General features: G+C 43.9%; 1 protein-coding gene across 2 annotated transcripts; it reads right to left on the reverse strand.

The window, feature by feature from the left end:
• Window positions 1–1,150: 1,150 nt before the first annotated feature.
• MTF1 (metal regulatory transcription factor 1) lies at window positions 1,151–22,432 on the reverse strand. 2 transcript variants are annotated; one of them, XM_084300882.1, is made up of 11 exons: window positions 22,356–22,432; window positions 21,617–22,091; window positions 15,237–15,475; window positions 14,711–14,842; window positions 13,946–14,019; window positions 12,767–12,900; window positions 11,839–11,916; window positions 10,183–10,285; window positions 9,075–9,628; window positions 8,133–8,199; window positions 1,151–7,351 (listed from the first exon to the last, which is right to left on the reverse strand). In XM_084300882.1, exons 2-11 carry the CDS (start codon window positions 22,037–22,039, stop codon window positions 6,963–6,965), a joined length of 2,193 nt encoding a protein of 730 aa, XP_084157008.1. In that variant the 5' UTR covers window positions 22,040–22,091; window positions 22,356–22,432; the 3' UTR covers window positions 1,151–6,962. The 2 variants fall into 2 exon arrangements, with proteins under 2 accessions (XP_084157008.1, XP_084157009.1); XM_084300883.1 differs by lacking the exon at window positions 22,356–22,432 and having other exon boundaries at window positions 21,617–21,876; window positions 21,957–22,023.
• Window positions 22,433–23,648: the final 1,216 nt, after the last annotated feature.

Here is a 23,648-nt window from a genome sequence, read left to right on the forward strand (position 1 = left end):
TACAACTCTATTATAAACTCAGGGAATGTAGCTTATTCCCCCAGTTGTGGCCTTGGAATTTGCTTTCTTGTCTTGCACTGATATCATATCTTGCTCGATTTGCACTTAAAGCAAGATTGGGGGTTGTTATCAGATGCCCTGCCTAAGAAGAGGCTGGCTGCTGCTCATGTGGAGGCCATAGATCTTCTAAACAGATTGTGCTAGTTTGTCTCAAGTGTTGACTCTTTCCCTGAGTCCACTGTTAACAGGATCAGGAACAGTTAATGACTAACTTGATGTTAGAAGCATGAAAGCTGTGAATTGTTCTGTGGGCAGTGACCCTGATATCTCTGATAAGGGGGCTCCTGAAGTAAAAGATGCGTGAGCTGAGGTGCATGAACCAGCCACAGGTTGCAGCGTTCATAGGTCTGCAGCTGCCTTTCACCTGCGTTTTTTGCACAGGAATGTTTTGCTGCCCTGAAGCCTGCTTCATGCAGTCTGTGTTCCTTGTAGCTGGTAACATCCTCTGAGTTCCCACTGTATTTATTGCAAAGTGCTTAACGACTAACACCTTCCACTCAAGGATGCTAAAGCTGCCATCTGGACCAGAGGAAGCTCATTTTTTCTCATCTGTACATCTTCAAATGGTTTGTGTTGTATTTATGTTTGCCATAAATTATAAGCCCTGCCTCGAGCACAGCTGCTGATTGCAGGGAAGGGGCTACACAGGAGCTCGCTGTTAGCAGAAATGAGCAATTTGTGGATTCACAACAGCTGCTCTAACTCTGAGCCATCCCTGACTGAACTGAGGTTATGAAGTTTGTTCCTGAATGCTGCAGGTGGGGGAAGGCAGGAACTGACTGGGTTAAATGCTGTTGTCTGTCAGAATGTGGAAATCACTTCGTGTCCCGATCCTCTCTCTGAGCATTGTGCTCACACTCGTCTCCCAAACAACGGATCAGTGCCCTGAGGAAAGACTATCGTAACACAATGTTTAAATAAGCATTTAATTAGGATTCCATTAGTATTAATATTGCTTTCAATTCCAAAAAAGTTAATTTCCACTTCTTTGTAGATATTTCAAAGTACAATATTAACTTCATACAAAATGAGCAATTAAGCAAACACCATTATTTCACATTTTACATTCTTCAAAAAATACAAATTCATATTTACTCTTTTTTTTTTTTTGGGTTTTGGAGATGCTCTTCCTTTGGAAGTACTGTACCTGTAACTAACATCTTCACATTGCTCAATGTAAGCACATTTGTTCCCATGTTTCAGAGTTAAATAAATTCCTTTAATACCATAAACACATTCTTGAAAAACTGGGGTTCGTTTCTTTTCTCATCTCCAAGACCATTGCCCAGCTCCCCACACGTGTCAAACAAAACGAAAGCAGTGAACAGACAGCCTAAGGTTCTCCTGGACTCCCTGGTCTGACAGTTCTGCAGATGTCGATGCCGAGGACGACTTCAATAACCCGCCAGGCCTGAGGTTAGCGCGGCCCTGCCCGCCTCGCTGATGCTAGTCAGTGTGAAATGGAACAGCAACTGCAACTCTCTCTCTCCAAAACAAGGGTCAGACAGACAGCTCTGGTTCAAAAAGCAAGTGGAAGAGGACACAAAGCTACGCAGCGAGAAACACCAGCTACTGTCAGCTACGGTACTGCAAAAACATACCCTTGGTTTTGCTGAAAAAGATCGTATGAAAAAAATTTCTTGTAAGAAAAAAGTAGAAACTGCATTTATTTGAGAAAGTGTACGCTGCATAATGAACCAAATTTTGGCCAGCTTGCACACCACCAAAAGCATGGTGTGGGATTTTTAAACTAGTTCCAAGAACACACACACTTAGACTATGTACACTACTACATAAATATCCAGTTTAATTTGCATTTCTCAGTGCAGACACAGAATCCAACTTCTAGAACATCGGATATATATCGAGACAAGACGCAAAAAAGTTAAAAGTTCAGCCCTGTCCATGAGTATCAACTACAGGTAACATTTATAAAAACTTGCCATTGTTTCCAAAATATGGTAAGGAGAAAATAGTATACCAATTAAAAACTAGGCGATCAGAAATTTGTAGGGTTTCTTCCAGACATGCTTTTTTTTGTTTGTTTGTTTGTTTGTTTTTTGCCTTAGGTCCAAATCGACTCTCACAATTCTGTCCAGCTAGCTCAGATTACTAACACCAAGGACTTTCCCCTCGTAGATCTTAACGCATTTTACAGAGAAAGATTTCAACTTCCTTGTTTTACAGGGAGGAAACTGAGGCACGGAGAGGTTAAGTGTCTTGCCCGAGGTCGCGGAGCCAGCCAGCAGCAGAACGAGGATCCCGACACCGAGGTCCCCTCTGCTCTACGTCCCAGCCCTGGCTGCCAGCTGTTTCCAACCCCCACCCATCAGCAATAGCTCTTCATCTCCAATCAACCCCAAGGTCAATTACGCCCTAACGAATTTCCCCCAGCAGCTCCACAACCAGCAGGCCACTCGTTAATTGGTTCTCCGAGCCGCATTTCTAATCGGTGCAGGAAGAGTACTGTAAACAGTTCAGCAATGTTGCTGCAGTTGCAAAAAAACAAGATCTGGGATGACTGCGGCAGTGCCATCCTCCGTGAAGTAAGGCAGAGAACAGGACATCAAAAACGATCTCGTGAAGACAAATTGTAAAGGTGCAACATGCCTGCTCCAGAACAGCTCGTCACTTCTGTGTCACTTCGGGGGAGAGGGGAGGACGAGGGAGAAGGGAGGAGGCAAGGAACAGGGTCGGAAGCGAGGAACGGGGTCGGGGGAAGGTACTAATTCCCTACAGAAGTGACAAGCAGCTCCCCAGAAAGCGTGAGAGAAAAGGCCTGCTAAAGCACAGTGCTCTCAGTGGGATATTTGCATAGATTGGACGTTTGCTAATGATGCATAATTTCTCTCGGGTACAGACAGGGTAGGGCAACACGTCACCGAGCTCGTCACTAAACACACTCCATCAGACAGACACAGACAGACCGACCACGCGGGACAATGATCTTTAGCTACAAGTATTGCACCAAGTTAAGTGCTCATCTTTGCACACCCCTGTTAACTTTTACTCAGAGCAAAAATAAACTTTGTGAAAGTATATACAAAAGAAATTGCAGCAATTGGGTTAAAGATAAAATAACCTAAAGTGCATTTTAGATACCAGTATGAGGTTCTGCGAACTAGTCTTTCAGGACACAGTTAGCATTACAGAAGTGCCCAATTCGTACTTTGTTCTAAATAATTCAGTACCAGCATTGGAACAGTGCTGATTTTTCATTCCTCTACCAACTATGAGCATGAAAAGCAACTTCTACAGCCTTCAGCTTCATGCCAGGTTTGCTTGCTTGGGTCGCTGCTTGGCTGCTACAGCTACCGACGGTGGTAATTAGACCCCTTCGGCACGTTTAAGCCCCTGCACCCATCTAGAAAGTCTAAGTAACCAAGTAAATCCCCACAGGCCACCGAAGAGCAAATCCTTTAACACAGAACGACCCAGAGCAGTTCTGCTCTCTGACTGATCATGAAAGGGATTTGGGAAATGCAGATTTCACAGAGGGAGGGCACGCTGATCTCAGAGGCTCCAGCACACTAGCAGAACGCGCCCCTTTCCGGGAATCCAACATCTTACCAGATCTGCAACGGTAGAAACTCCATTCCTTATTAAAAACCTTATTGTGAATATGTGAAATGCCTGGGCAATGGAGGAAGAAGGGCAGAAAGCTCCCTGGCACCAAGGATCTGAGGGTTTTGCTGTGACCGATGCCTCCCCTTGCCAGCTGCTCACGCACCTCCTCCCAGCCGAGCGTGTTAATGACCACCCCAGCAGCACAGCGATCACACGGTGCTGGGGGTAACACAAGCGGCTGCTGTGAGCCGTGTGGGGCAAACGCAGCGTGGAACACTCGGGCAAACAGACCGACAGTTAAACAGCAGCACACAGCTCTACGACGCAACGGGCGGGCCGCACAGCTCGTGGCAGAGCAGGCTCTGCGCTCACAGAATCACGCCGCTTGGCTCGTGACAAGCTCTAATTAGTTTCGCCTAAATTGCAGCCTGTCTGACACGCACACGAGAGGGTGACTGCACACCCAAAGCACCTAGAAGTCAGCATGAAGCTGGAACACGTTGCTTTTCCTAAAACACCGACAGGACACAGTAGCTGTGAAGAGAAAGCAGCAGAGGGGTTAACCTCTAATCTCCACTCGGAAAGGATCTAAGCAGCATCCTACTGCTGCTAATTACCACACCTCCAAATTAGCTTCCAATTTCAAAGCCTTTGGTAGATGTTTGACTGATTTCTACCACAAAGGAGTTTCTGAAGATGCTATCTGGCCTAATCACCGAGTTTTAGGTGAACTAAGTCACAAGTAGCAAGACTAGCGAGGAAAAATGCTTCCCTGAAGGCTGGAAAGGCTCGGGAGAGGTTGCCAAACCCCCCAGCTGTCACATTTCGGGGCACGTCTGGTACCCTTGTCCCCCTCAGAGAACACCCCACGACTCCAGGGGAACCTATGTGCTCCTGCGTTAGCAGACTCTCTCACACACACACACGCACGCACGTCCACGCACCCTCAAACACCGCGATGCCAAGGGAAGGCAGGAGGCCACTCGGTGGCCTCTGCCCCCTGGTGAAGCCCCACGCACACTCCAGGCGCCTCTCACGCTCCTTCAAGGCCAAGCTCTACACGAGGGAACCGGAGGACACTGATCCGTGGGCAGACAGCCCCAGCCACGCAGGCTTGAGGCTGTTTTTTTCTGTGTTCGAAGCAGTTTCTTGCTGCCATGCAACCGAACTGCATCACAAAATGATACTGTAGGGGGAAAAAAAAAGAGAAAAAAAAACAGAGGGCCACCACCACGCTGTCCTCGAGGGTTACCATGACTAGAACAAAACATCAAATGCTTTGTCAATCCGCAGTTTATGGACGCAGACCTTATTGCTGCAGGACCCACATCCCCTCCGTGACGGGCTGCACAGCACCGCGGCTGAGCCAACGCTCAGAGAGGAAACACAATCAGCGCGTTTCCAGTTCAGTTGATGCCCCTAAGCTCGTCACTGCAATTAGCAAAACCCCAAGCGCTCTGCCCTAGTCGAGTGGCAGGACACGCAGCACAGCCTCTCCTCCCTCACGCTCACCCTAGTGGCACAACCCTAGCTTCACCCTTCAGCGCTTAAAAAGTGGAAAGGAAATGTCGGAGAGGTGAGAAGCCAGCCCCCTTCAGCCCGCTTCCATCTGTGCTGTGGCAGTGCATTTGCAAGGGAATCGAAAGAGAGATAGCTGAAGCCACTGTTCCGGCTAAAACCGTGACAGTGACGTTGGTAAGGCTACACAGAGCATGTCACCAGAGGGTTAAAAACCTCCAAATCCTCAGGGATCCTGGGGAGGTCTGGCTGCATTCCTACGATTCTGTCCCCAGCAGGTGCAGAGAGCAGCTTTGATCAAATAGGAGCAAAGAGCAGTGAAAGATCTCTATCCACTAGGAGACTGCATTCCTAAATTTAGTGCACAGAGACACTCCACGTTAATTGGCTTACAGTCGTTATCTTTGTATCTCACTAATAACAACACTGTAAACTGAATAAAGACTATTTAATATTCTTTCCTTTAACACAAAAAGACTGACAGGCAAAGCCATAAAGATGGATAAAACACTATAAAATTACATCTTTTAAAATAATGCAGCATAAATAAACCATTTAGAATGAGACTGCATTTATTGCAACATTACAGGCTTTTTGGTGGAAGGGGGGTTTGTGTTTTATTTACCCTGAGTAGGTTAGAATATAGACTTTCAGTTTGATATGAAAAACTACTATGTCGTGTAACATCTTTTAGTCAAGAAATAGCCCCGTGCACAAAAGCTGGCATTGCAGTAGGTTGGAGGCAGATTCAGGCAGAAATCAAATAGCTTAACAGAAAGGAGGAAGCGTTTCTGGACAACTGAAGGATAAACTCACTGAATTCAAACGGAATTTACGGCAAATCGTTCTGGAAATTTTCCTAGGTTTGTTCTTGACAAAAGATGATAGTAACCAGCAAAGGCACCATGCTCCTGATTAAACAGTCAGAGGGCTTGTTTAAGAGGATGACTTGTTTCTGAACAGAGCCAAGTAAATCAAAAGAGCAGCAGACACCGATCTGACTACGTCTGGAACTCACTGCATCCTTCAAAGAGAGGCAAAGGAAACAGACCCGTGAGTCTGAGCGAGCAGGGGCTCCGATTGTGTTTCCGTGTTGTGAAGCAGTGTACCTGCCAACACATCTCAAGTCCTAATGAAATTAGATGAACAGATCTATCAGGAGCACAAGGACCCTGTGCTCTGCTGAAATAAGCTCCCCAAAAATGTCTGTAGGCTTTAGTAATAGCGTTAGTACAATGCAAATCCAGGCATCACCTCCCAACACAGTGATGTGACAATCACATTCCAAAAAAATTGCAGATAAATCACCTTCTACTACAATAAAACCATTTTCTGCTACAGCAATTTCCTTTCCCGGGCTCCCCTTATAGTGCATGGTTAGTATCAGACACAAGAGACAAAAGAAAATTATAGACCCAAGGAGTTGTAACAAAGACCCACTCGCTGCCAGTACCTTAAATTCCAAACATAAGTGATGTGCAATTGGAGACAAACTAACCCCCCTTTTTCTTTTTAAAATCTTTTTGCACACGAGTAACCTTAACTTCCGTGTTCACATATGACAAGCAAAAGTGACAGACAGTGCAGCCAAAACAGTTCATATATAACTTAGCTTTTTTTTTTTTTTTGACTTTTCTTTTTTTTTTAGATAGATTCTCAAAGATGGATGTACCTGGGATGTGACTAAGATGACATCTGTGAAGCAGAAATAAGCCACAAAACTTCCAGAGAGGAAGGAAAAAGAATCGATCCTTCAGTTTCTGCTTCTAAGGAGAAGGGTTTTACCCTCCAGGTGCAAAAGAAAATCTGGAACATCTTCATTTAGAGAAGCTGCTATTCAAACCAATTTCTTCCTCACCCTGCAGTAGTGCTTCAATTGGAATTATATTGGATGGGGTTTCAGGGCTTTGGAGGGACAGGTAGTCCGATACATCCATGGCACTTAACGTTTCAGTCTGCGAGTCTGAAGGGGTAACTATCTGACTGCTCTGCCCACACGAAGGAGAAGGGGAAGAGGAAGGAAAGGTCTGAGGCTGCAGCTGGGGAGCTGGCTGCTCCGAAGCTTTCGTTTCAGGTGAGGGACATTCCTTCTTACTGGTGGCTTTGTCCTTGGCAGAGTCTCGGCAGGCACACTGACACTGGCAGGCCTCCTCCTGCTTTATAATGATGACAGGAACGCTGAGACCAATCTGCTGAACAGGGCTTCCTGAAGGGGAAACAGAGTTCAAGACACACATAACCAAAGTGCGTAATTCCACCACGGGGAGAGACAAATCACTGTTAGATTTGATCGTATGCACCTTGCAGAAGAGATTACACACTGTTTTTTCAAGCACAACGAATACCCCTAGCAGATGATAAATAAATAAATTAGAGGTGCTCTCTCCTGATGAGCAGCCTGTACAGGTTGAACCCAGACTTAAGAAGCCCGGTCTAAAGAGATCTTACCTATTTTTGACTATGATTGATTCAGATTTGCAATATAATAATACTGTACAGAAAGCACATTGTAGAACAGAACGTCTATGGCTGTGTATCATTTAGATGAATCTTGCAGATAGTACTTACCAAAAACAATTGCTGAAGAACTGATTAAGTTTACCACTTTACTGCCCATTTAATGTCTTCATTTAAAAGAACAGAACACAAATTACGTCCTTGCATTTGTCTTTTGTTCTTCTACATATGTTCCATTAAAACATCATTCTACTTTTATGAAATACTTATTTTTATACAGCACATCTTTTTATAAATCCTAGATCTAATTTATGGTTATCTTACAAGTTGTTAGAAAAAAATACTACAAGACAGATCTCAGCACAAAGCCATAAGTCTGATTGCACTTAAAACCTCAGGAAGATTTGAAAAATTGAACAATTTTCTTCAAGAGTTCTGCAAGCAATCAAATCACCACAAATCCTGGTTAAGATAACACTGCTGCAAACAAGCAAAGAGGGAAAAGAAGGTTCTGTGTTGAACATGCTTACCTGTGTTGCCAGCTACTGGTAATGCAGTGGTAAAAAAAACCTTTTCTACTACTTTCGGAACTTGTGGCTTAAAGGAAAAAAAAAAGAAAAAGAGAGCATGAGATGATTTGAAACAAATTTCTACTGTTCAACCTCCAAACAGCTGCAAGCAAAAGAAACATAAATATACGCTTTCCAAAGAGAACACGCGGGAAAACTAATAAAAAAATTAGCATTTGGTTTGGTTCCCTGCTATGTTCTGGCTATTCCGAAACTAAGAGTAATATTTCAGTAGTCCTAAAGATGGGGAGTAATCTCCCTCTGCACTACGTGCCTGTTATCACAGCTTGTTTTGACAGCTGAATGACTGAATTCTTAAAAAAATTGCCGTGCTTGCTCATACTGCTTGTACTTGCAGCCTTTCATTCTTACTTATTTGCAACTGACAAAACCTAAAGTTGATAAAACACAGTCTTCAATATCCAGATTTACTGGAGAACCAGAAACATCCCATTTTCCCAGAAAACGTATTATCTTTATGAGGCTGCATTACAAAGAGACAGAGATTACAAAATGTCTGAATGCTGAAATTTTACAGTGTCTTTTGTACTTGTCAAAAGGAATAGAATAAAAAACATATTCTCAGGCCATATGGTGCAGTGTCCTGGATAAACCAGGTTGCTATCTTCTATGAGAAGTTTGTCACTTGGGAAAAGAAGGAGAAAACAAGATTTCTATGCCCTTGGGATTTCTCTGCATCTATTCTCTATTTATTTCTCTATTTTAGGGGCTGCATTGGTGATGTTTTTATCAATATTAATACAATAAGCTTTATATAATACTGCATCCTGGTTTGGATCTTACAATTACAGGTTTTATCCCCTTTTTTTTTCCCAAGGGGAAAGATTCTATGAGGAACAGGGATGGTTCAAGCTGTTTCAAAGCTAAACTAGATATACTAACCATTTGTTCTTGGCTTTGTGGAGAACCAGTGGCACCATTTAATATCCATTGCAAGTTTTGCTCTCCCATGACAATGCTGGACTGTAGAATAGCGGTGCTTTGAGAAGGAGTAATTGTTATAGTTGGATTACTGGTCAGAACAGAGTTCGCACCAACAGGCACAGTCTGAACCACAGCTGGCAGGGGTTCAGTGGCACTTGGTGCTGTCGGGGCAGGAGCCCCAGCAACCACTGAAAGTCCTTGTACAACGGGCTGCGGTGGTGTCTGAGTGTGCTGCAGGAAGTCTTGGTGACTGGCTGGAAACTGTGTGCTGTGAGGAACAGGCACTTCTGGGGATTGTAAAACAGTTGCAGGATTTCCAAATGCAGCTTGCTGTGAGCTGGTTCCTATGGAGGGAGCAGCGGGTGCTGCTGAGGCTTGTAGTGCTGAATGCGAAGGCTCAGAGATGCCAAGCTGCAGTACGAGTGGAAGAGACAACGATGCTGAATCTCCTGCAGAAGGCGGAACAGCAGTGACTGAGTCTGCATGACCATTAAAAGCTTCAATCAAGGCAGCTGCCAAAAGAAACAAAGAAAATATATAAATACCTCAGTTGTCATAATGTCTGAATAAACAACCTTTTCAATAAACTTATCAGCTAGCTAATAGATTTTTACTCAATAAAGCACTACCACTTTGAGCTCAAAAACATACAATACTAGGCAATGAAATCTAAAAGTAGGTCCAAATTCAGGAAGCTGATAACACTGATTGATACACATTAGCTGATCAATCCCCTCAGCCCTCTCTCCAAAGCATCAGCAGGCTCATGCAGCTCCATCAAGAGAGGAAGTTCAAAGATAACACAGACATGAAGTTCAAGAACATCACTGTACAACAGCCTGTGTAAATACATGGTCAGTTCCCCTGTCACTGCCTGTGTTACACCATCCGTGAATGTATTTCAACATAAAAATATTTCAACACTGAAGCTGAAGTTGTTGGTTTGCTACTTAAACTTATGTGGGGCAGTAGTCTTCAGTCTGAGTTGCTGATTCAAACACTTGCACGCAGAGAGGGAAAACTGTCAAAAAACTCTCTCTTAAAATAGTGCAGAAACAATTTGTACCTGTCTGCTTAGAGTCTTCCTGATTTGTGGTATGATCTGGGCTCTGAAACATCGACTCAAAGATACTTGCTGGTGAGATTGTGCTCAGGTCTTGTCCATGTGTCTGGCAAATAGAAAAGACAGGAAGATATCAGATAACATTCCATCTCAGGTCTCCATAAACTTTGCACGAATCCCAGGCAGCCAACATATCAACGTCAGAAACACATGCCCAGTTAACCAGCCACCTTCAGGAAAGGTACATAGTTCATGTACCTAGCATAAAATGTAAAATGACACTTAGTTTTTATTACCCAAAATAAAATTTACCAACATAATGAGCAAATCCTTACAAAAATAAGCAAAGCCTTTAAAAGTCAAATACATTCTTCTCATTTATACTTTGTTCAACATTTATTTACTGTAATACTCTACTAGAAACTGAAACAGACATTAATTTGGTCTTGTTTTTTTTTTGCAAAACCTCTTCTGGAGCAGAAATAAAATAACTCTGCTTAGACTATATTCTGAACTATGCACTGCTGTCACCCACACTGCTATCAGAACAGAATATATTAAAAACCTGCATGCTGCTTCCATGTTGAAGCACAAAATAAGGACATACTCTCATCAGCATATAATTTTCCTCCATGTAAAATTTAAGCTCAGTCAACAGTTAACTGCAAGCAAGAACAGCATTATGGTAAAATCAGATGCTGAGCTTTTAAAAACAGCTTGATTTAATCACTGCGTATTTTGGAAGAAAATCCATCTCTTTCACTTGGCTATTCTGCTGTTAGACATCAGAGCCATTGCAACAAATAAGCCAAAGCTCTGTGCTGAAAGTGCCAGTAAAGTGCAATTGCTTCCTGAACAGGCTCTTCAAGTACTTACAAGTTTATTCACAGATGTGTTTGTGAAAAGATGCAATCTATTTAAACGACACCTGGCAGCTAATATTTAATAACCTAATTAGGTGACTGTGTCACTCAACAGATTACTCTACACAAGTGACCCAACTTAATACCTAAAACCAAAATCTAAACAGGAAAGACCAGGGAACAAATCCAAACAGTGGGGATGAAGATGGTTTAAACATGTCCTACTAGTTCTGTTGCAGAATAAGTTTTTCCTTTTCAGTAATAAAGATCTTACTCAGCTGTATAAAAACAATAGCTTGCCTTAATATTTGCTTATCTGTATTCCTGTCTGAAGCCTTCGAGAAGCGAGCTTGCCATGCTTAGTCTGGACATGTATAAATTCCCCCACTGAAGCACAAGAAACATGCTGGATAGTGTATCAGCTAGTTACCTGTTTCATTCACTGTTCAGCCAGCTCTAATCCTACAGCTCAGAGCTGATCATAGCTGCATCTCTGGCATATATTGGGTAGTAACATAATATCTAATTTGTATACACTATTCACTTCAAGCTGATTCATTTTGACCAAATGTTATTTTCATATTGAAAATGAATGCTAGAATTATTTTCTTTTGTGACACAATATGTCTCTTCCACTAGCGAAAGGGAAGTCTAAAGGAGAGCATGCTGGAGCAAGTGAAACAGAAGCAACCAGTCATACATATCTAATCTGTGTTCCACTCAACAGGACAGATACGTTGCTAGGAAAAAACAAAACTCAAATTATGGGTGAGGCAATCCAGGGACAGTAACTCACTAGATTAGAGTTCTCCCGTAGTTCTGAATCTGTTGATATGAGGCTTAAGTCACTCAGACAGAGCGAGTGGCTTGTATCCTGTAAAGAAGAAAAGAAATGGGGTTAAATATTAAACAATAGTGGCAGAAATGTTTCTAATTACTTTTTAAAGTTCATACAATATAAGCAGAGCTATTCTGTCTACACAGATTTTTTGTTTTGTTTTGTTTTTACCTATGGATGACCCGAGTCTCAGTTCTAAAATCTAAGGAACAATATTGCTAAGCAAAACATATTTAGCTGCTCTCAAGGATCTTAACATCTCCCACATTGCTTTGCAAAAAAATTAAGCAACCTAGAACTCCAAATTAGCATATGAGCAAAGCAGCCTGTAGAATATAAAAATTCAAGTCATTAACAGTTAGTGTTTATTTTACTTCACACACATATTACGAAGCGTTGAGTGAAATATTAGAATCTACAGGGAATAACTTGATAATGTATACAACTGCCTATATGCTTGTGCCAGTACTTGCTAGTCATCCAAGCAGCAGCAGCTAATTTTAATGTGATTAAAATGAATACACAAACTTAGACATGCTTTTCTAAATAAAACTTCGTAACCACATGCCATGCTAGAAGTTTCAGAAATGCTGATGCCACTCTTTATTATCAGTGTGCTGTGAACACAGCCTATGAAAAGAAAGTCTACACTTCCACCTTGAGTGCCAGCAATTTCAGAATTGAAATTGAATTTTCAGTTCAAAAAATAAAGGCCACCACCAGTGACTTCATGGGAGATAGGCATCGATTAGTTATAATTTCTTTTGAAAATCTCAGCCTTAAATGTTACACCTTTAAAACAAGTTACAGACCAAATAATTTTTTTCACCAAAGGAAGGTTTTGTCTCTACCTAAACCAGAAGCATTAGGAAGAAGAGCTACTAACCTCAGACACATTGTTATTGGGAAGTGCATTATAGGAATGTCCTTTCTCATGACCTTTCATGTGACTCTTGAGACTATACTGTGTACTGAAAGTCTTCTCACAGCCATTACTGGGACAGAAGAAAGGTTTCTCCCCTATAGGCAGCAAAAACCAGACATAACAAACATACAAGCTTACATAAGATACTTTTAAAGCACATACAATAGCAGTAGTATTTTATACAAACACGGTTGTTTTTCTCCAACACAACTTGTTATTACAAAAAGTGAAACCTTAGCATAAGTTAAGTATATTCAAACTCTTTCTGCACCAGAGCACATCTTGGTAGGAAAAAGAAGTACCTTGGTTTCTGTACAAATTGCTACTTACAGCCAAACCAGCAGCACCAACAGCTAACTGAAAGAGCAGTTCCTTAACTTGCTATCACAATGGCCCTATTCAAAAGACTGGGTCCCACCTTATAAACAGTCCTAATAATACTCTGCAAAACAGTAGGTAATTACTATACGACATGTTGGAACTTGTATGAATAGATTTGAGAGTCGCTATAATGCCACATAACACATTCGTCATTCTTGGAAAGAGGCTTGTAAATAAAAGGTTCCATTTTATCAAGTGAACTGACACAAGAACAGAATGTTTAATTTCTGTGCATCACTACTGACACATCTGTGAAACACGCTGATGAAATTCAAGACCTGTCAGGCATAAATGGAAGTGACTTTTCTCTGTGGTTCAGCTTCTTTGTTCTCAGCAGAAACATGAGCTGAATTTTTTATTGTCCACCCATTTTTTCATGTTATCATGTGCTTGACACAGGTCATAGAGGAGAATCAGGATACATTCCTAGATATCTCCAGGAAAGAAGTGATTTATAGCTGACTCACTAAGTTACATCTATTTGCATAGCTGTATTTAAGAGTCCTGAATGTATTGCGTAACTTAAAAAATAAAATCAATGGTGCCAAGACTGATCTAGAAGAACCTTTCTTTTTTTTTTATGAACTACATCTAAATGTAAAAAAAATAAATAAACACAGCACTGCCTGATAGGAAAAATGTGTAGTTAAATGTCCCTGCTAGGTTATTTTATATGCAAGCTTAAATACATATTGAGATTCTGAGAGTTAGTATAAACTGCACAGGCTCAATAAAATAAAATAAATCATTGGGACTTACCAGTATGTGTCCTAACATGTGTTTTGAGGTGGTGGCTTGCAGCAAAAGCCTTTCCACAGCCGTCATGCTCACACCTGAATGAGGCATCAGCGAAGAGTTAGAATCAGGCTCCTTTCATGCATTTGTTACAACCTCGTGTCATGTTCATGTCACAGGACTCTGAAAGGGGGCCTGCCACCAGTCTCTGGTAGTACCAGGTACGTCCCTACAGCTGCTATGCATGCTGCACAGACTTATCTTAAAGAATAAAAACAATGGTACCAAGACTGATCTTAGAAGAACCTTTCCTTTTTTATGAACTGCATCTAAATGTAAAAAAAAAACAAAAACACCACAACACTGCCCAATAGGAAAAATGTGTAGGTAAAAGTCCTTGCTAGGTTATTTTATATGCAAGCAGCACTCTGAATGTGACTTTAAAAGTCAAGCATGAAGTCGTCATTTGGGATTGTGGGGGTCTCCTTCATGGAATAAACTCTACATCACATCACACATACACCAATATGTTTTATAATCGTGCTTATCTTGCAATACACTTACGTCCAAAAAAAATTCTCCTAGCTTGACTATTCCGATCACTTGAAGACAATTATTTCACCCACTTTTACAAATAACTAAGAGCACTCTAGAAGAAACATGCTCAAATGCTAGCCATTTTTTTTAATGGGAATAATTTTTCATTAATGACAGTAATAGCTGCCATTTGGCACAGGTGATCCATTACAGAAGTTCTAGAGAAGTGAAAATTGCCACCCAGCAACCTACCGAAATGGCTTTTCTCCTGTGTGTGTTCGAATGTGCTTCCTCAGGTCACTGTGCGTTGTGAAGTATTTACTGCAGCCTTCTGATTCACAGTTAAATGTTTTCCCTGTGTGAAGCCTCTGATGTGCTTTCAACCTAAAAAGCATGCACAAAAAATCCCTTTTATGGTCTGTAGTACAAGCCAGCCCCTCTCTGAGGCAAGCAAGCCATTCATTTAAACGTGAGGACAGGATTAAAGCTTAATGGAAGTAATTGATATCATTCTCAAAGTCCTCACACAAATCTTAGAATTCCTTGTTTTTGTGCAGCATCTGCAATACTACCATAAAATAAACAAACTATTTTATTACAAGTTCATCATCCTGGATGGTTATACCATCTTGGTATGGCTTTTTCACTTTTTGTGGAGTTTTAATTTGCATCTGTACTTGGAAAAATAATAATTGTATTCAGACACAAACAACAAGTAGATGTAACTTGCAAAAAGAGCAGCAGCCACGTCTACATGAAACACGCAGAGAATCCCTACCTATACAGTGTATTGAATGCCTTTTCACAGCCCTGCACATCACATTCAAACGGCTTTTCCTTAGTGTGCACTCGAACGTGGATTTTGAGGCTGTAGGAGGTAAGAAAGGCTTTGCCACAGCCTTCTTGATTGCAGACAAAGGTGTATTCCCCACGGTGTGTCTTTTGGTGAGTGCGCAGGTTTCCGGCAGTGCTATAGGTGCGCGGACAGCCCTCGAAGGTGCACTGGTATCTCTTAACCTGGGAGACAAAATATTGTATGCTTAATTTTTAAGCATTTCTAGAATCCAGGCAGGGTAGAACGCCAGTTGAACATCAAAGATGATGCGATAGATTCTGACTTCAAAGGCAAAAGGGGGGGAGGGAGGGGGGAATTGCAGTTTAATCATCAGACTAATTAATACATCTGCTGTACTATGCGAAGAAGAGTGGCACACGTCGGAAAGCAGGCTGACCTTAGAGAACAATAGGAAACTAATAGAAGAGGGGGGAAAAAAGGGAAAAAAATTATTCAAAATACATCTAGTTAGAAATCAATAGCTGAAAAGAACCCTAATAGGCTAGCAAACCACCTGTATTTCACTCCGGTGCTTACAGCAGAGCTCCTATTAATGGCTGAAGATAAAGGAAGATGAACCTTAACACCCTGAACGAGAACCACAGTTTCCAAAATCTCCTACAGCCTCCATCAGACCATTTATTACTTAATTTTATCTCAAAGGCAGCCTTCGTTTTGCTTCGTTCTTCTCTTCTGCTTTGACTTAACCAGTAAACGGCTGAAGTGCAGGGACTCAGGCAACGTGCTTTCCATCACAGGTCAGTGTCACAGATTCTCAGCCAGCGATCTCCATCACCAGGCAGCAGTTTCATACTGGACTAGGTCTGACAGTCTTCCCAGCCTTTACTACAGGCAGAAAAAAGACCACGGAAGAAGCTTCCTGTGTGCAAGTCATAACGCTTAATTAAATCTCAGTCTCTCTTGTGAAGTAGAAGGAATAAGCCATCTGATATGCTCGAATAATCTCCCTCCAACATTAATTATCAGACTGACGGCTTTCATTTGACTGCTGCCGTTGAGAAACCTTAACATCTAAAAGTAATTACAGAGCCCAGGAGAGGAGTTGATGGCTGACAGGCAAGCAGCAGAAGAGCATTCCAAAAGATGTTGATTCTGAAACGTTTAAAAAGGCGATGCAAAGTCACAAGAGAGGAGCAGAAACTTGCAGATCTGGTAGTGTAATGACTAGACAGGAGGAAAATCTAGCAGGACACAGTCAGCAATCCTCTTTTCCAAGGTACAACCTGACAGTACCCAGTATTGCTGCATAGACGAGGCTACAGACCGTCTTTAAAAAAAATTAACAGATACTGAATTGTGGGTTGATACCGGGAGAAGTGGATGAGCCTGTACATGACACATAAACAAGGGTTTCCACCCATCTCGTGTCTCAACAACTGTCCTTCACTTTTTGCTTTATATATACGCCCATCAGAAAAAAAAAACGTTTGAAACTCATTGTTTTATTACCACAGATGGGGGTATGAAAACAAACTAACACAGGACCCCTTGACCTGTGCTCAGGTAAGTTTAAAATCACTTTAGTTGTAGTCACACTCCTGTCAGAAATATCTGGCACTTCGGTGGGTGCCATAAGGACAGCAGAAGCACATCGTTCTTGTGTGCCTAGGAATTGAGTATTTGTTAATCCTTTCATAAAATAAGTAATTTGATTAACACTTTGTGTAATACCACATCAGTAAAGGAACAGACCCTCAGTAGGAGCAGGAGATCTCCAAATGACTCCACACCACACTGTTTTGCCCCAAACTCGTCCCCCATTCACGTTACACAATGTCATAAGAACAAGGAGAACGGAGGGGATCTGGGACACATTATATATGATGCTAGCAGTTGTTGGCACTGTTGAAGACTGCATCAGTGCTAGAGGGTCCGAAGGAAGGTCCAAAGTAGCAGCCCTTAGTGCTGTCAGGGGAGCCACACATGCTCAGCATTTCCTCTTATGAACGTGACTGCTAGATCCCAACGACGTGAGGACATCTAAATAGCCCTCCAGGAAGCAGCATGGCCAGACAGTGCCCCGGCATAAACACAAACACCAATTTTCACTGGGATTAAGGGCAGATAAATGAATAGTAACACCGACCTATTTTCCTTGTTTCGTAGGGTATGAAATTGTTAGGATGTGATTCAAGAAAGATTTATAAAACGTGAGTGGAGAGGAGCTGCAAAATCTCTTGGGTAGTCTCGAGCTGTAGCCTCTTGTTGGTACCACAAGTGCAGGCTGGCATTCACCTACACCTGCTTTTGATAAAACCTTGTTGTTCGGAGGACATTACAGCAGGTGACGTGTACAAGAATACAAATACCCGAACTATGACACTAGAAAGACCTGAGTAAATTAACTAGGAGCAGTTTTCATTCTGGGTAGCGCTGACTTGACTCCTGCCTCATGAATATCTGATGCTAACAGCATATTGCTCGCTGGAGGTGAGTTTTCCAAGCTTTAGTATCAACACTCGTCTCACTACGTGATTAATCCAGGGCGAGACTTTACTCCGAACTGGAGCCTTGAGCTGACAATTGCTCAGCCAAGCAGCTGCTCTCCGTGCTTCTCCAGTTGTGCATGACAGCTGACAAACATTATCCCCCAGAACTGTAGCCACCGTGAAAGACATTTAGCTATCACAAAACTCAACGGGGAGGAAAGGAGAGGTAAAGAAGTTACGTAGGATGCAGAAGAAAGAGAACAGCTTCAAACTAAGCTTTTTGCCATAGATGCAGAAAGAATATGGGTAACTGTCTCACAGTAAGGGACTTCCTAAAAACTAGAGCTCAGAAGTCTTACCAGACTAAAGACTTTCCTTTTTCAGAATACCATCTCCTTTCAATCCTTACTACTTTTCCATCTAGCACTGGAGAAAGGATTTGGTTTCTTGCTTTGTTTTTTTAAAAGGGACACAGAAGAGGACCTACTGTACACTTCACTGCAAAAGCTTTAAATAATTAAAAAAAAAAAAGCCAGTGGAGATATGATTCAGTTTCTTCTGACACTGTATTTGTTTCAAGAGTTTTCCTTTTATTTCTAAGGACCCTAGCTACCTCAGCTGCTCTCCACACAGGAGAGGTGATGAATTCTTAGGAGAACACGTAATGAAGTGCTATGGTTGCACTCAGGACTTGACAGCCTACCACAAAATTCACAGGCTGGAGCTCAGCCTTTCTCCTCTGACCCAAGCTTTACTCTAAAGCATTCCACTTCCTACAGTTTTTCTAACCCAGAAATGCATGTGTGTGACTGCCCTGGCAGTGGTGTGCTGCACCAGAACCTGCTGTCAGTGTGGGCACCTACAACAGCACACGATGTTCTTCCACCCAAGGAAATTGAAAAGTTTTGGAGATGTTTGCATTCTTATCTAGTTGCTTTTAATAATACAAAGTGGTCTTGAGAGAAGGACAGTAATTTAACTGTAAAACAACCCACCCTCCAAATCAGCTGAAGCTGGTAACAAATATCTGGGCATTACAACAGTTACAAAATAATTAAAATTTGGTTGTGTGTTGAGGCTACCAAAACACAAGAGCATGGGCTGATAAAACACAGACACAAGGGCAGAAAGCACATTTTATTAGATCAACGCGTGCGTGTTTTATCTTCAGGGGTCATCAGATTCAGCACGGTTTGTATCAGTACTGAGGGAAATGCTCCCCTTTGGAGTGTTAAGGCAGCTGCTGGGGAACATTTTACACAGCGCATTACAGGATATCTCATAGCAAAAGGGAAGCAACGCAGATGTGAGCTGCCTAAAAATCAGATGAGGAGTCTAAGAAACCTTCTGTGTGTTTGCGTTTACGCCTAGACAGTGAGAGGAAGAGGAGGATATTTATTAATTAGTGATTAAGGATCTGGTCCCTGGCTGCTGATGCACTTCTCAAAGGAAGGTGGTGACAATTCCAGCTTAACAGCGGGACTATGGCAGAGGCCTTGCAGTCCCCACCTTTTCTCAGAGACTAAATCTTTATTGCACGAACAGAAGCAATATTAAAACCACACTATAAGCGAGTAAGACTTGTAGAGCAGCAAAGCATTTAATTCTCGTCTCACATTAGGAACTTGAGCACATCACACGCACCTTACATACAGAACAATGCAGATGCTGACCGCGAAGGGCTGGTGGTTCCAGCAGCGAGAAGCTGGGAGCAGCGCCACACGCAAGCAACAACAAAGAAACACGGCAGTGATAGAAACCACAGATGGCTGGGACACGGAGCACACAGAAATGGGTTGCTTTGGAGATAAAGGCCGGGGCTGTAGCACATACACTTCTTGCAGAGGACAGCGTGCTACGCAGGAGATGCATCAGAGGGAAGCTGGAAGAGGCTTCGTTAGGCTTAACGAAGCATTTGCCTTACAAGTAGGACCTAATTGTCCAGTAATCAACAGGACTAGCAAGAGCTGAGCCCATCACACTGACCAAAGGCCACTTAGGTTGCTGTTTGCCTTTATTTTCAGTTCTAGAGATTCCCCTCGAAATTATATTTTTTCCTGTGTCATCACTGAACAAAAGCAAATCAATCAAACTGAAACAGAAGACTACAATCACATGTATTTCCACAGACAATTATGAGAGACACGTATTGCAACACAAGGAAGTTGAAGGGATTAATGGAGTGTAACAATTTCCCTTCATAGGTCTCTAAGATTGACTTGAAAGTTTAGGACTTTAAAGCATTCCTCTCAATTGTTAGAGCCGCCTCAGATGTTTTGGAAGTACCCAAGAATCGGACTGCTGGCACTCGGAGCTGACCCAAAGGCACAGGAGTTTTAAAGCTTTTTTTCCTCCTGGCAACTTAACAAGCATCTGAAATAATGGAACTAAAAAGGGGTTTGACAAGACGGAAGAGATTCTGCTTCCTCAAGGCTTATTTCCACTTATTTCAAATTATGGCATAACTCCTTCCCCCAGCTAGAAAATTAAGCCAAGAGCTGGAAAATAAGTTCAGATAAAGAACTTCACCAGGCAGTTCCAGGTCTTGCAAGCCTTTTAAAAAAGGGCAGGGTGAAGAAATAAAGCAGGCTAATCGCATGGGTAAAGTCATCACCACCAATTCAGCTAGCACACACTGTTCTCACACATTGCAGACTGCAAGCTGATCCTTCTACAAAAAGGAAAAGAAAATACTGGCATGACTGACACACCAAAATTAAACACTTCAGCAGCTAAGGAGGCAGGATTCAGCAGCTACAGATACGAATAATTGAGCAGAAGAAGTTCCTTAGACTTAAACGGGTTTATAGAACAAACCTGGGTCCAGAATTTTGTGACTAATTGTGAAGCCGACCTCCCACAGCCACATTTCCTTGCTGCCATGTGAGTGATAATCAAGGTTCCCTGCTAATCTAAATTATTCAGAGCATTCGAACCTAGCTTCCTTCCTAACAAGGGCTCATTTCTCCAATCCTCGCTCACACTATCACTTACACATCAAGTCAATGCTTCTACCCCCAGTCCTAGCAGAGACACTTGAATAAATTTAACTCGAAACAAGGTCCAAAAAAGCAGCACTCAGTTGTTAAAAACGCCTTGGCATTGCAGGCAACTTTGTGTTGCTTTTGCACCTAAGCAGTAAGAAACCTCCAAGCTTTCAGCACTCTGCATTCAGGCAGAATTCATCAGGGAAACAGAATTAAAAGGAGTTTCTATTTTAAATATATAAATTTGCTTCAGCCGGTACTCTGAAGTTTCTTCTCAGTTCCCCCGTGAGTGACACAGTAAAGCTATGAAGCAATTTTAAGTTTGGCACCTTCAGCTTTGTATTTTAGCTATTTCAAATAGGGCAGAATTTAAATGGCGATTTGGATGTGCTTTGCTCAGGAACAGGGATCTCCACAGAATAACAGAGTTCACTTTCTTTTTACCTGTCTCTGAACTCAGGAGATAGTTCTCCAACTAATAAAAGGCCACAAAAAAAAATCACACACACTACAAATGCAAATGGGTTTTTGTTGCCACATTCTCCTGCTATCTAGTGTGTCACCAGATATGAAGAAATACTTCCTGGCTGCTTCACAAGAGAGCAGCAGGGCATGAAAGCGAAAACTGATGACGTTTGCAGCTCTGCTGCTGATACACCAACCTGTGGGACACGGTCACGCCTACCTCCACGGGGCGCTACTGTCACTAACAGCAACAGCCCGTGTAAGGAAGTGACTGCAGAGAACTAACTAGACACGAACCTTTAAGAACAAGGGAATCTGCTGCCTGCCTCCTGGCAGAAACATGTTTTCAAAGCATTTGAAGTCACCAGCTAAAAACTACTCAAAACGAGCACGAAGTCTAGAAACGTTTTTGGCTACTTACTTCTTTAAGCTTGGTTTCTGGGCATTCAGACTGCAAAGTGAGTGTTGCTCCTTCGATATTTCGTGGCATAGGAGTCGAACCAGGATTTATCGTCAGGTGAATCTGATCCGGAGAAATTATATGTTGCACGTAACCCTGGGACATTCCTTCATGATCTGCTATTAAATGAAATCCTTCTTCATGACCCTCGGGTAAAAAAGGCAAGTGATCGCTACACTGTCCTTCATCCTCATCGTCCTCCAACACGCCGTGGTCCTGCTCTATGAGAACAGTCGTCCTGTCGTACACCGTCCCGGACGAGGAGGAGACCAGCCCGTTTTTAGCGGCGATAGTGGCGAACCTCATCCCGTTGTCCTCCCGGCTCAATTCCTCCTCCTCCGCCTCGCAGCACAGCGCGGTGCCCTCGGGGCTGTTCTCCCCCATGGCTCCCCCGCCGCTCACTGCGACATCCTCAGGCCGGGCCGCGACAGCTCATCTGCAACGCAGGGGCAAGACGGGGGAGGTCAGAAGGGGCCAGGCCGGGCCTCGAAACCCCCTCAGGGCCCCTCAGGGACCGCCGCGGGCGGCGGCACCGGGCCGCGGGCGGCTCCTCACAGATCCCCCCCCCCGCCACCGCCGCCACCCCCGGACCTCGAGCGGCCGAGCCCCGCCGGGAGCCGCCCCCAGGGCTCTCACAGCGTTCTCCCCCCGCGCCCCAAGCCCCGGGGGCCGCCCCCCGCCGCCCCCCGGCCGCGCTCACCGAGCCCCCGGCAGCGGCGGCGGCTCCTTCCCCGCCCCGGCGGCACCATGATTCCAGCGCACTCACTTCCGCTTCCGGCCGCGCGCGGCACGCCGGGAGCGCCGCGCCCCGCCGCGGGGGCTCGCGGGAAAGGGGGGAGGGGGGGGGGCCGCGCCCAGGCGCTCGGTCTCCGGGGGTGAAGGACCGGGGTTCGAGTCCCGAGCCCGGCAGCAGCGCCGCTGTGAGGCGGGGGCACACAGAGGTGTAGAGGCACAAAATGTCCCAAATTGGACCCGTAAGGGTCACCGAGTCCAAGTCCTGTGTGCTTTGGGTTCCGAGGGACGTTAAAGCTCACCCAGCTCATAGAAACCTAGAATCGTTAGGGTTGGAAAAGAGCTCCAAGCTCACCCAGTACAACCATCCACCACCATCACCACCACCACCCCCTGCCCCTGTCCCCCAGCACCACGTCCAACCTCTCCCTGAACACCCCCAGGGACGGGGACTCCACCACCTCCCTGGGCAACCCGTCCCAACGCCTGAGCGCTCTTGCTGAGGAGAAATGTCTCCTCATTTCCAGCCTGAACCTCCCCTGGCACAACTCGAGGCCGTTCCCTCTGCTCCTGACACAGTTCCCTGTGAGCAGAGGCCGACCCCAGCTCCCCACCCCTTCCTTCCAGGCAGTTGCAGAGAGCAATGAGGTCTCCCTGAGCCTCCCCTTCCCCAGCCCAAACACCCCCAGTTCCCTCAGCCCTTCCTCACAGGACTTGTGCTCCAGGCCCCTCACCAGCTCTGCATCCCTTCTCTGTTCATGTTCCAGGGCCTCGATGTCCTTCTTGTACTGAGGGGCCCAAAGCTGAACACAGCATTCGAGGTGCAGCCTCACCAGAGCTGAGTACAGGGGGACGATCGCCTCCCTGCTCCTGCTGGCTGCACTACTCCTGATACAAACCAGGATACCGTTGGCCTTCTTGGCCACCTGGCCACACTGCTGGCTCCCGTCCCCCTGCCATGGTGGGGGGAATATCTTTGAACCATATGCCTGAGCACAAGAAGCTCCAGCTGAGGCCATAACTGGTGCTCAGCTCATCTTGTCCCTGCCTGCAGCTGCCCTGGCTCAGCAGTGTGGGCATCAGCCAGCAAATGTTCTTGAAACAACAGGTTTGCAAGAAACTGGGTTCTTTCACTTTGACTGGATCACTGCCCCATGTTGCTGCATGTTCCCACAGGGTTAGAGTACTGGGGAAAGCACAGAAATATTCATATAACACATCTGCTTTGCTACCACAGCCAATGTACTACTGGAATTACTGT

This window comes from Netta rufina, assembly GCF_964035555.1.
Source record: "Netta rufina genome assembly, chromosome: 23".
Lineage (NCBI taxonomy): Eukaryota > Metazoa > Chordata > Aves > Anseriformes > Anatidae > Netta > Netta rufina.

Excerpts from the sequence above, each read along its gene's own strand:
- MTF1 (XM_084300882.1), bottom strand. The coding sequence starts at position 22,039 with ATGGGGGAGAACAGCCCCGAGGGCACCGCGCTGTGCTGCGAGGCGGAG. Across the intron at positions 15,476-21,616 it reads CAGAAACCAAGCTTAAAGAA|GTTAAGAGATACCAGTGCAC; the intron begins GTAAGTAGCCAA and ends TTTGTCTCCCAG. Across the intron at positions 11,917-12,766 it reads CCAATAACAATGTGTCTGAG|GATACAAGCCACTCGCTCTG; the intron begins GTTAGTAGCTCT and ends TCTTCTTTACAG.